General features: G+C 36.0%; 1 protein-coding gene across 1 annotated transcript; it reads right to left on the bottom strand.

Moving 5' to 3' along the window:
• Nucleotides 1–211: 211 nt before the first annotated feature.
• LOC132750281 (uncharacterized) lies at nucleotides 212–4,720 on the bottom strand. The gene is made up of 6 exons (XM_060740229.1): nucleotides 4,548–4,720; nucleotides 4,141–4,264; nucleotides 3,681–3,804; nucleotides 3,102–3,220; nucleotides 2,656–2,851; nucleotides 212–300 (listed from the first exon to the last, which is right to left on the bottom strand). Exons 1-6 carry the CDS (start codon nucleotides 4,718–4,720, stop codon nucleotides 260–262), a joined length of 777 nt encoding a protein of 258 aa, XP_060596212.1. The 3' UTR covers nucleotides 212–259.
• Between the last annotated feature and the right edge of the window lie 9,109 nt (nucleotides 4,721–13,829).

Below are 13,829 nucleotides of genomic sequence, written 5' to 3'. Positions count from 1 at the left end.
ATTTGTTAGAAATGCTAATTGACAATGTTTGAACTATATTTTTTCTGCAAAAATCACGTATCTACTATCAACTAGATCAATCAAGATAGTCTGATATACCAGCTGCAGTGGTCCTTGCACCAAATCCCAAGTGATCTTGGACCACAGACACAATAATTTGGAATCCTGCTTGTATAGCAATTACTTCTATCAAAATGCTATATAACATATACTTGTGGTAACATCTTTTTCATCTAAAACATCTTCAAGCTCATGTTCATTACCTTCTTTCTACATTCTCAGAGTCGGGAAAAATCAAATCTGAAAGTGTAAAAAAAAAGTTATTTTTAGTCTTATCTCGGTGGTCAGGTCTAAATACCATCTATCCTAGATGAATAAGCGCTATTCACAAATTTCTGTGCAAGTGACTGATTACTTATCAATCCAGTGATCTGGATGGCAAAATGTATATAAAACATTCCCTACATATAATATTGCCGATATATAAATGGTTAACCATATTGTTTTATTTTATTATGCCCCCATTTCGAAGAAAAGGGGGTATATTGCTTTGCACTTGTCGGTCCGTCGGTCCGTAGACCAAATGGTTTCCGAGTGATAACTAAAGAACCCTTAGGCCTAGGAACTTCAAACTTGGTATGGTGATTGGTCATGACCAGTAGATGACCCCTATTGATTTTGGGGTCAAGGGGTCAAAGGTCAAGGTCACATTGACCTTGTAAGCAAAAACGGTTTCCGATCAATAACTAAAAGAACCTTAAGGCCTAGGAATTCAAACTTGGGTATGGTGATTGGTCATGACCAGTAGATGACCCCTATTGATTTTGGGGTCAAGGGGTCAAAGGTCAAGGTCACATTGACCCTTGTAAGCAAAAAACGGTTTTCCAAATCAATAACTAAAGAACCTCAAGGCCTAGGAACTTCAAACTTGATATGGTGATTGGTCATGATCAGTAGATGATCCCTATTGATTTTGGGGGTCAAGGGGTCAAAGGTCAAGGTCACATTGACCTTGTAAGCAAAAAACGGTTTCCGATCAATAACTAAAGAACTTTAAGGCCTAGGAACTTCAAAAATTAGTATGGTGATTGGTCATGATCAGTAGATGACCCCTATTGATTTTGGGGATCGCGGGTCAAAGGTCAAGGTCACATTGACCTTGTAAGCAATAACGGTTTCCGATTCAATAACTAAAGAACTTTAAGGCCTAGGAACTTCAAACTTGGTATGGTGATTGGTCATGATCAGTAGATGACCCCTATTGATTTTGGGGTCAAGGGGTCAAAGGTCAAGGTCACATTGACCTCTTGGGTAAAAACGGTTTCTGATCAATAACAAAAGAACCCTTAGGCCTAGGAACTTCAAACTTGGTATGGTGATTGGTCATGACCAGCAGATGATCCCTATTGATTTTGGGGTTAAGGGGTCAAAGGTCAAGGTCACATTGACCTTGTAGGTAAAAATGATTTCCGATCAATAACGAAAGAACCCTTGGGCCTAGGAACTTCAAACTTGGTATGGTGATTGGTCATGACCAGCAGATGACCCCTATTGATTTTGGGGGTTAAGGGGTCAAAGGTCAAGGTCACATTGACTTTGTAGGTAAAAACGGTTTCCGATCAATAACGAAAGAACCCTTAGGCCTAGGGACTTCAAACTTGATATGGTGATTGGTCATGACCAGTAGATGACCCCTATTGATTTTGGGGTCAAGGGGTCAAGGTCAAGGTCACATTGACCTCTTAGGTAAAAAACGGTTTTCCGATCAATAACTAAAGAACCTTAGGCCTAGGAACTTCAAACTTGGTATGATGATTGGTCATGACCAGTAGATGACCCCTATTGATATAGGGGTTAAGGGGTCAAAGGGCAAGGTCACATTGACCTTGTAGTTAAAAAAGATTTCAAATCAATAACTTAAGAACCCTTTGGCCTTGGAAACTTCAAACATGGTATGGTGATTGGTCATGACCAGCAGATTACCTATTGATTTTGGGGTCAAGGGGTCAAAGGTCAAGGTCACATTGACCTTGTATGTTAAAACGGTTTTTCCGATCAATTAACTAAAAAACGCTTAGGCCTAGGAAACTTTCAAAACTTTGTATGATGATTGGTCGTGACCAGCAGATGACCCCTATTGAGTTTTGGGTCAAGGGGTCAAAGGTTAAGGTCATGACCAGTTATACTTGATAACCCTTATTAATTGTTTGATCACTGGGTCAGAAGTCATGCATAATAACCTTATCACATGACTAATTGGCTGCTGATCGGGGGTATACATGTTTTACAAACATATCTTGTTATGTTTAATTTTCAGCAAATGTCAGGATAAGATGTGAAATACATGTGTTTATGCTTGTGTAACATGTAATAAGTAAATGTTAGTTCTGATTACATCAGGTAATGCTTTACAATTTATAAACTAGTAAAACATTTGGCATATTTGCAGCAAACATGAGAATATGCCAATCAAACAAGAATCAGTTTAAACCCGACAAGGGCTGAGGAAAGTTTGCAGAAAAGAAAATTTCTATAACTATTTGATTATTGAACAATAAATGAACATGTTGATGGTTAACCATATAAAGAAACAAGTACATCTGCATGTAAAGTTCAGCCTTTTTTTTGTTATTTTCCATCCGAAATCAATTGTACCTGATATGTCTATCTCCTCAAGATTTTTTCCTCTGTATTTGCTTGTCATGTTAAGGTCCTGTACCAAGAACAACTTGCTTAATTGGACCCTCTCAACAAATCCTGACATGTGTCTATAATAAGACTTGTGAATATCTGCAGAATGTCCCAGGTGACGACAAAGCCATTCTACTTGGTAAGGGTCTAGATTTAGGACCTGTGGAATCAAACATTTTTTATGACACATCTACCACATATTCTTTTTGGCATACAAGTGTGGAATATGACCTCACATTTCTTGACATCAAATAAATAAAACATTTATAAAATAGACTGCTTGCAAAAACCAACAAACAACTAGAAAACTGTTAGTTTTAAATATTAATTTACAGTAACAGACTAGAAATGTGACAATATGTGGTAAAAATTTTGGCCAACTATGAGCCCTGACAGAGATAAAATTTTACCTGAGACAATGTGGCTGTGTACTTCCTCATTGATACACTTGTGATTCTACTGGGAGCAGTCAGACAACATTCACTACAGGTACGTTTTAGAGAATCATATGCCCTCATGTGTGTCAACCCTGTACAGGAGAATGTGTTAAAATACATGCATCAATCACTGTTAATACTTAAAGCTTGCAAAAGGAAGTTCAGGAACAACAGAAAAAACAACAACAAAAACTAACAAGAGCAACATATTTACCTAAACCTGGCCTTAAGTCTTTTCTTAGTTAAATGACTTGAAAAATAATTTATTTTAAGGAAAGGTATGTCATATTAAGGTCAAGGATCTAGGTGAGTAAGAGTTAAGAATTAACAATCTGATTTTTTGGAAATTGTAATTCACAGCCTAAGGTAGCAACAGGAAATTCCTAGTTCTTTATAGTCTATCCAATAATTAAATTAAATTAAGGAACTTTTTAAAGTAATATTTCAGGTTTTTTTCTAAATAAATCAACATTCAAAGGTCTTCTGGCAAATATTAAAGTGTGTAGAGATTTGAACAAGCTTAATGGGAGAAAGCTTGGGAAATAGCATTACCATTGATTGGGAACAGGTACTTGTTGGCTGCGGGGTTTTGGCTCTGTCTTGCTTGCCAAGAAGCAATATACTCTAGAGGTTCTTTGGCATCTCCTGGAATAAGAACTGGGACCGGTCTGTTTCCCTGTAAAAAACAAAAAACATACAACAAAACGGCAACTGTGTATGTCCAAATATTTATTACAAAAAAGTATGTTAGGCAATTGCTATTTTATAGGCATAGATACATGTATATATGATCATTTTTTTTCTGAAAACAAAAGCAGAGTTCAAGTACTAACACTAAGTCTGAGAACATGAAGCACTAAACAAGGATTTGAGCAATCATATTATTTTCATGTGACCTGCTGAATATGGAACTTTAATGAAATATTAAAATACTTTTACTAAGATCTTTTCTTGAAGTAAAGAAAATCTTAATGCCACCAAATGCATACAACATAAACACAATTACACTTACTTTTCCTCTGACTATCATCATTTCCTGTGTTTTCAGCAGGTATTGCTCTACTTTTGTTAATTCACCTAGCATTGACTGATCCAAATCATCTATTTCCTTAGTTTTACCAGCAAAACTTTCCAAGCTGCAAAGTAAAAGATCTTTAAACACCACATGTACAATTAAGTTATAGTATATATTTAACATTCCGGCTATCATTACTGTAGTATTTTTTCTGATTGAACAGACACTACAGCATTAGACATACTTTTCTACCAAATGAAATGCTCACATGATATTCAAATTATAAATTTATGCTAAAATGAACATTTAATAATCAAAGTATGCACAGTCACATACATCTGTTTTAGTTATCATATTTAATGAATTGACTAACAACTGAAAAATTAATATAACTAACAGGATACCTGACAGCATCAATTTCTCCACTTCTCCTTTTATTATAAAGAAGCAGTCTAGTTTGTACCAACTGCACTATTCGAAAGAAATTCTCTGGTGTGAGAGCTGTCGATTCTAGTTCACTGACAATGTGCTTCGTCAGTTTCATAACATCTTCTGGACTTGGCAACTCTTTCTTCATCTTATTTTATAAGAAGGAGACCAAGCACTTACCTTGATGTACGTGAGTTTGGGCCATGTCCTGAGTGTAAGCAGTGGATTTTGTTGAAAAACTTAAAACAGCATTATAGAAATTGTGCTACACGAAAATCAAAGGTAAAGAAGGGTCAGCTTATAGTGCAGAGCCAGGTTCTTGCTGGAGTCATCAGTACAAGACCTTCTAAACTGATGCTTTAGGAAGTATTTCCTATTATGACTAGAGATGATATAGGTACAGTGGCACAAAATGACCCTCTCATTGTAGCTCTTGGAGAGAGTTGGCTAAGAAGGTCCATAGATAATGAAGCAAAAAGAAAATATTACACTTCTCAACACATGAGACTGATGGCAAGACTTTTGATTGAACTAAGGAAAGCAGATGAGAAAAATGCTGAGAAGGCTTTAGATGAGTTTATCAGAACTAAATACTATGACGCTCTAATGGCAGCAACAATTCAATGTTTGTATGCCATATATGGATGATGAAGAGGACCTGAAGTCACCTAGTAACGCAATTAAGCTGAAATATGATCTAATAAGAGTAGTCAATGCAAAATGGGCACTTCTGGTGCAAGATAATCCCCATAGCCTACATGCTGAAGAGATGATGAAATTTGATAGGCTGATTTCTGTACAGTGGGGAGAGAGAGTAACTAAACTTGCACGTGCTGTTTTGTGCATACTTTGATTATTAAATGTTCATTTTAGCATAAATTTATAATTTGAATATCATGTGAGCATTTCATTTGGTAGAAAAGTATGTCTAATGCTGTAGTGTCTGTTCAAGATGAGTTCACCACGTCCTTCTTTCAAAACTCTCACATTGTGTTTGTGATCCCCTAATTTCTGGATTCCCAAGAAATCTGGTTTTTCTTCCTCGAGCAATCTTTTTACATCAGGAATTTTCCTATGTTTCTTATTTCGTAGATGGGTATCAATATGTTGGACCATGACACCACAGTACAGGCAAGCATGATAATTATCATATACCCTCTTATTGAACGCTTTTTTTCGTGCTGCCTGTGCATTTGAACTATATGCGCTTTTCCTAAGTTTCCTAATGTAGATGTCTGGAAGATTTATGTCACGACTTTTGTATTTTTCATCCAACACAGGGCCATGAACAGCTGATGCCCCAACATCAGTACATTCCTCAAGGTCAGAACATTCTACATACTCTGATTCTGACTGATCACTTTCTGAATATTTTTTATACCTAGAACTGCATGGCATAACTGAAATGTAATCATTATCTGATTCACCTTCGCTGGAAGAATGCTCTGTATTTTCACCGCTTTCTATCAGTGTTTCAGTCTCTTTTATTGTTTCTGTCATGTAGTTTTTCATACCTCCATTTAAGTTATCACACTCAGAACTCTCACTGGCAGTGGGTGGGCTATTGATGCAGGGTTCTATAAGAGTGTTTGCCTCTTCTACTGGTTCTGACACACTGTTTTCCACACTTTCTTTTATGTCACCAAACTCAAAGTCACATTGACTGGCAGAGGTTTGGGTATTGATGCAGGGTTCTGTCAGAGTGTTTGCCTCTTCTACTGGTCCTGACACACTGTTTTCCACACTTTCTTTTATGTCACCAAACTCAAAGTCACATTGACTGGCAGAGGGTTGGGTATTGATGCAGGGTTCTGTCAGAGTGTTTGCCTCATCTACTGGTCCTGACACACTGTTTTCCACACTTTCGTTTATGTCACCAAACTCAAAGTCACATTGACTGGCAGTGGCTTGGGTATTAATGCAGGTTTCTGTCAGAGTGTTTGCCTCTTCTACTGGTTCTGACACATTGTTTTCCACACTTTCGTTTATGTCACCAAACTCAAAGTCACACTGACTAGAAGAGGGTTGGGTATTGATGCAGGGTTCTGTCAGAGTGTTTGCCTCTTCTACTGGTTCTGACACACTGTTTTCCACACTTTCTTTTATGTCACCAAACTCAAAGTCACATTGACTGGCAGTGGGTTGGGTATTGATGCAGGGTTCTGTCAGAGTGTTTGCCTCTTCTATAGGTTCTGACACACTGTTTTCCACACTTTCTTTTATGTCACCAAACTCAAAGTCACATTGACTGGCAGTGGGTTGGGTATTGATGCAGGGTTCTGTCAGAGTGTTTGCCTCTTCTATAGGTTCTGACACACTGTTTTCCACACTTTCTTTTATGTCACCAAACTCAAAGTCACATTGACTGACAGTTGGTTGGGTATTGATGCAGGGTTCTGTCAGAGTGTTTGCCTCTTCTACTGGTCCTGACGCATTGTTTTCCACATTTTCTTTTATGTCACCACCACTAGAGTCACATTGACTGGCAGTGGGTTGAGTATTGATGCAGGGTTCTGTCAGAGTGTTTGCCTCTTCTACTGGTCCTGACGCATTGTTTTCCACATTTTCTTTTATGTCACCACCACTAGAGTCACATTGACTGGCAGTGGGTTGAGTATTGATGCAGGGTTCTGTCAGAGTGTTTGCCTCTTCTACTGGTCCTGACGCATTGTTTTCCACATTTTCTTTTATGTCACCACCACCAGAGTCACACTGACTGGCAGAATGTGGGCTAGTGCCACTGGTATCACTCCGATTAAATGCAAATTCAACCTCTCTAGCAGCCCATTCAAAGTCTTCTTCGAAACACTTTAAAGTTGCGGGTCTGTTCTTCAGTTTTTCTACAAAATATACAAAAGAACACATACATTTCCTAAATACAATGCAACTTAATTTGTAATTTTGTCTATAATGGTGCTTTCTCCATTGTCCGTTGACCTGTGGCAAAGATAATGTATGTTAATGTTTTAAAAATGTGATTAATAAATAAATGTTTAGAAGTTAAGTGTTTGTGATCATTAATTTTTACAGTCTTCAGTGTCCATGGATGTGTGGCTAAGATCTGTTCATAAGAACTTGTAATCATTCATATTAAGATTACTTCTATATGTCCATTGATAAGAGCCTAGAAAGATTCAATGTCCATCCATATAAAGTGGCTGAAGTAAAGTGTATTAAATTCATATTCTATATGTCCAGTGTTAAGTGGCTATAATGATGTCCATAAGAGAGTGCCTATGTGTCCATTGATGAGTGACTAAGAACTGTCCATAAGTAAAGTGTTTGTAATTATTCTAGTTCATATCAAGATTCTACCAAATTCTGTATGTCCATTGGTAAGTGGCTAGAATTATGTCCACAGGAGAGTGACTATGTGTCCATTGATGAGTGACTAAGAAATGTCCATAATTAAAGTGTTTGCAATCAAAGAGTCCCTCGCTATGCAAGCTGTTAAGTGGCTCAAATTATGTCCACAAGAGAGTGCCTATGTGTCCATTGATGTGTGACTAAGAATTGTCTATAAGTAAAGTGTTTGTAATTATTCTAGTTCAAATTAAGATTCTACCTAATTCTGTATGTCCATTGGTAAGTGGCTAGAATTATGTCCACAGGAGAGTGACTATGTGTCCATTGCTGAGTGACCAAGAAATGTCCACAATTAAAGTGTTTGCAATCGAAGAGTCCTTCTCAATGCCGGCTGTTAAGTGGCTCGAATTATGTCCACAAGAGAGTGCCTATGTGTCCATTGATGAGTGACTAAGAACTGTCCATAAGTAAAGTGTTTGTAATTATTCTAGTTCATATTAAGATTCTATCTTATTCTGTATGTCCATTGGTAAGTGGCTAGAATTATGTCCACAGCAGAGTGACTAAGTGTCCATTGATGAGTGACTAAGAATTGTCCACAAGTGTTTGTCATTATTCTAGCACATATTAAGATTCTATCTACTTTTTTATGTCCATTGGTAAGTGGCTAGAATAATGTCCACAAGGGTGTGACTCTATGTTTTTAATTAGTGTCTAAGACCTGTCAATGAGTTTATATTTGGCCAATATACACTGCATATTGAGACACATAATTATCTGAAAAACAATGAAGTTTGGAATTACCAAGCCAATTATTAGTGTTATTAATAACAAATCTCTGTATGGCTAGACAGTGTTTCTTCAAGAGAGCGTTTTTGGCGCACTATTTTTAGCAATGAAACAACAGCCGTGCATATTTTTTGACCAAAGAATTTCACCTTAGCCGATTTCCACTTGAGATATACAGATTACTAACTGTCTTTGGTATAAACATGTATGGAATATTTACCGCATTGTTTAATCGAAATGAAATTAAAGGAGTCCATAATCTGGCATTTAGCCTGTTTCAACTACTTTATAAACGCTCGCATTTGTATGATACTGCAGATATGAAGTGCCTAGACAAAATCGTTTAATTTTTGTTGTCATATTTTGCAACCTTTTAACTGTCTGCTAGAAATTAACTTCAGCTCCGAAAAAAGCAGAGATTAACAACTTTCTTCAAAATACATCAAACAGCATTGACCAAGATCCTAAACCAGATAAATTAAACTTAAACAAGAACCGGTTGAACCGGGTGATGCTCCCCGAGAAGGTTCTGGACACAGGAAAGTATAAAAAAAATGAACAAAGGGCAATAACTCCAAAATTACACCAGGCTTTGTTTAGGTTCTTGAAGCGTTGCAGTTCTATCCAATTATATCTAGCTACCTACAAAGTTTCATGTTGATATCTCTAATAGTTTTAAAGTAATGTTCCAGGACAAAAGTCAAAAAGTAAAAATAAAAAAAGGGCAATTACCTTCAAAATAAGGCAAGGCAGAGTAATGATTCTTAAGCACCTGCACTTCCACCAAATGAGACCTATCTATCTACAAAGTTTCATGTTGATATCTCTTATAATTTAGAATAATGTCCCAGACAAAGTTCAAAGTGTCAAAATGAACAAGCAAAGGGCAATAACTACAAAAGAAGGCAAGACAAGTGTTACAGTTCTTGTGCACTGCAAACTTACTCAATGAGATCTATCTACCTACAAAGTTTCATGTTGATATCTCTTATACATTAAGAAATATGTCCCGGACAAAGTTCAAAGTGTAAAAAATAAACAAAGGGGGATAATTCAAAAATTAGGCAAGGCAGAGTTAAGGTTCTTGTTCACTGCACACCTACTCAATGAGATCTATTATACCTACAAAGTTTCATGTTGATACCTCTTATACTTTTAGAGTTATGTCCCGGACAAAGTTCAAAGTGTAAAATAAACAAAGGGGGCATAATTCAAAAATTAGACAAGGCAGAGTTACGGTTCTTGTGCACTGCATACCTACTCAATGAGAACTATCTACCTACAAAGTTTCATGTTGATACCTCTTATAGTTTTAGAGTTATGTCCGGACAAATTTCAAGTGTAAAATAAACAAAGGGGGATAATTCAAAAATTAGGCAAGGCAGAGTTACAGTTCTTGTGCACTGCATGCACACCTACTCAATGAGATCTATTACCTACAAAGTTTCATGTTGATACCTCTTATACTTTTAGAGTTATGGTCCTCGACAAAGTTCAAAGTGTAAAATAAACAAAGGGGGATAATTCAAAAATTAGGCAAGGCCAGAGTTACGGTTCTTGTGCACTGCACTTCTACTCAATGAGATCTATCTACCTACAAAGTTTCATGTTGATACCTCTTATACTTTTAGAGTTATGTCCCGGACAAAATTTCAAAGTGTAAAATAAACAAAGGGGGGTAATTCAAAAATTAGGCAAGGCAGAGTTACGGTTCTTGTGCACTGCACACCTACTCAATGAGATCTATCTACCTACAAAGTTTCATGTTGATACCTCTTATTCTTTTAGAGTTATGTCCCAGACAAAGTTCAAAGTGTAAAATAAACAAAGGGGGCATAATTCAAAAATTAGGCAAGGCAGAGTTACGGTTCTTGTGCACTGCACTTCTACTCAATGAGATCTATCTACCTACAAAGTTTCATATTGATACCTTTTATACTTTTAGAGTTATGTCCCGGACAAAGTTCAAAGTGTAAAAATAAACAAAGGGGAATAATTCAAAAATTAGGCAAGGCAGAGTTACGGTTCTTGTGCACTGCACACCTACTAAATGAGATCTATCTACCTACAAAGTTTCATGTTGATACCTCTTGTTGTTTCAAAGTTATGTCCCGGACAAGAAAAGGGGACGGACGGACGGAAAGACGGACGGACGTACTGTGGGGTACCTGTGCGACCAGGCTGCTTGTGTGATGACAAAAATGTTCTTGTGTGACTGATCAAAATTTGTTCGCACGAAACCTTACTTACAAGACAGTCACAGAAGCTTATCAACTAACAGTCACACAAGTATGCAAAGGAATGTCCAAAACGGCCAGTGCTAATAGGGTTCACTTGTGTGACCGTGTTACCTGTGTGATGGCAAAACTTTTAAATAATGCTTTGAAAAACAGTATTTTGCTCCACTTCTTAATTCATTCACTTTTGAGTATTTTGATAATCATTTTACACGTAGTTACTTGCCGTCCTGGTTGATTTCTCTTTTGCTAAAATATGTCCAAAAAGATCAGAGCTACTGGGGTGTATCTCTGTTATGACAAAACTGTTCTTGTGTGACTGATGAAAATATGTTTGCAAACCTTACTTACAAGACAGTCACAGAAGCATGATCAACTTAGAGTCACACAAGTACGTAAAAGTATGTCCAAAAAGGCCAGAGCTAATGGGGTGGACCTGTGTGACTGATCAAAATATGTTGGCAAGAAACCTTACTTACCAGACAGTATACATGTACTTTATGTTCACAAGACTAGTGCTTTGAAAAACTATTATTTTTGCTCCACTTTTTAAGTCTTTCACTTTGTGTTTTTTTTATAAACATTTTAGTTACCTGCCGTCCAGGTTGATTTCTCTTTTGTTACAGTGCCAGTGATATTATTTATATCAAGTCAAAACCTTGATTCTATTCAGGGTCTATCAAAATAGATAGACCCTGATTCTAGTTTGAGGACTTACAACTTTATCATAAGGGGTTAACATTAACAAACACACTTGAACCTTTAACTCTTTAATGTATACTTCTACTTTTAAAAAAAGAAAAAACAGGGGTAAAAGGACAAAAAAGGGTTCGCACAAACCCAGGGTCCCGGGGTTTCCCTAGGCCCCAAAAAATTTGGGGACACCAAAACCCAAAGGTTTTGGGTTTTCCTTTGGGGAAACGTTTTTCTAGGTAAAGTAAAGCAAAAAGCTTCAATATTTTACCTTTTACATTTCCATCTAAGCGTAAAACTACCTTCAAATAATATCAATAAAATAAAACGAAACATTAAAAGGTAAATAAATTCTAAAATCATGTGCTTAATTTTAACTCAAAATACGTTATCATTTTAAACTGCCAAAATAAATTTGAATGTTTTCGGCTTTATACTCAATAGCTAATATCGCCGAACATTCCAAATATATCCAGAAACGGTAATATGTCACATATTTTCGCGATCCGAGAAAAATACGATTTTTGTCTTACTTCGAAAAATGTGGAGATTTATAGAAGGTGCAAGTGACCCTCCAGCTACAAAAAGCAAAAACTAAAAAAAAGAACATTTTAAAAACTAAAAGGCAGAAAATGAAAAAAGAGGGAAAAGGGAGGGCCCCCTAGATTAAAAATTCCCTTCCCCTTTAAAGGTTTGGTTTAAACAATAGGGGTTTTTGATTGGTCGTTTTACAAAACCTAAAATTTTTCCACTTTAATCACACTTCCATATAGATAAAACCTGTAGCATTTTTTCATTTTGTAAAAAAATAAATTAAAAAAATATTTTTTTTAAAAAAATGTCTTTTTTCAGGCTTTTTTTTTTCCCAAACAGAACAATTTCAATTTTTTTTCAACAGTTTAAAAAGAATTAAACTTTCAAATAAATTGATTTCCAAAAAAATAACCTTTTTTTTGTTTAAAAACAATCCCCTTTTAATTTTTTTAGGAAAAAGCATCATAATTGTAGAAAAATTCAAACTAAAATTTTTTATTTTTTGTGAACCCCTTTTTTAAACCTAAAAATGACCCATGGTTCAGACTTTTTCAAGAAAATCAATCAAAACAATTCTGACCCAATTTTCATGACATCTGACGCAAAAATGCCAATTCTCTAGAGTGTTTTTCAAGCTTTTTCCTAATTATGGGCTTTGGACCTAGTTTTTGGAACCCCAAGATGACCCATCTTCAAAAACTTGTCCAAGAATCAATATACAAACAAATTTTCCCTGACCAAAAAAAATTACAAAATGACATTTGAGGCAAATATGAAACTTCTTAGAGTGTTAACAAAGCTTTTTTCCAAATTTTTGGGCATTTGCCGACCAATTTGATCCAAAGATGACCCATGTTTAAAACTTGGGTAAATAAATCATTAGGACAAACTTCTTAAACTAATTTTCATGACATTTGAGACAAAAATGCAAGCTCTAAAGTGTTTACAAGATTTTTTTCCATATATGGGGCATTGCCGAACCATATTTTTTAAACCCCGTGATGACCCATTTTCAAACTTGTCCAAATAACCCACAAAGGGAAAAACATTTTGAAAAATTTTTCATGACATATGGGGGCAAAAATAAAAACCCTCTATGTTTTACAAGTTTTTTCCCAAAAAAATTTGGGGCATTGTGCCCCTTAGTTTTTGACCCCAAAAGATGACCATTTTCAAAACCAAATAAAAAGAAAAATTTTTTACAAATTTTCATGACATCTGAGGAAAAAATTCCCAACCCTTTAGAGTTTTTTTAAAAAGCTTTTTCCTTTTTTGGGCATTGCCACCTAGTTTTTTCCCAAAAAGATAAACCCATTTTCAAACCCTTGCCCAAAAAAATCAATATGAAAAACATTCTGCCCAAAAATTACTGAATCGGGGGAAAAAACCCAAACCCTTTTAAGAGTTTTTTAACCCAAGTTTTTTTCCCTTTTTGGGGCCTTACAAACCCTTATTTTTTCCCCCCTTTGACCCATTTTCGAACTCGCCCAAAAATAAACAAACTTTCTAAAAATTTTAAATGAAAAAATTGGGGACAAAAATCAAACCTCCGAGTTTTAACGAGGTAAGTGTGGAACGGACGACGGCAATAAATGACCCTAATAGCTCTGCCTGAGAAAATGTTTCAGGCGAGCAAAAAAGAGAGAAAAAGAATTTTCCCAAAAGAGTCTTTTGGAAAAAAAGGATTTTGAATGGTAA

Source organism: Ruditapes philippinarum, unplaced genomic scaffold (assembly GCF_026571515.1).
Source record: "Ruditapes philippinarum isolate M1 unplaced genomic scaffold, ASM2657151v2 ctg18266_1_1_1_1, whole genome shotgun sequence".
Classification (NCBI taxonomy): Eukaryota; Metazoa; Mollusca; class Bivalvia; order Venerida; family Veneridae; genus Ruditapes; species Ruditapes philippinarum.
The sequence above is the reverse complement of the archived record's forward strand: the minus strand, read 5'-3'. Positions and strand labels throughout refer to the sequence as shown.

What these genes read in the sequence shown, in the direction of transcription:
- LOC132750281 (XM_060740229.1), bottom strand. Translation starts at nt 4,720, where the DNA reads ATGAAGAAAGAGTTGCCAAGTCCAGAAGATGTTATGAAACTGACGAAG. An exon ending in TGATGATAGTCAGAGGAAAA is followed by an intron (nt 3,805 to 4,140) that starts GTAAGTGTAATT and finishes TGTTTTTTACAG; the next exon opens with GGAAACAGACCGGTCCCAGT. An exon ending in ACACAGCCACATTGTCTCAG is followed by an intron (nt 2,852 to 3,101) that starts GTAAAATTTTAT and finishes TTGATTCCACAG; the next exon opens with GTCCTAAATCTAGACCCTTA.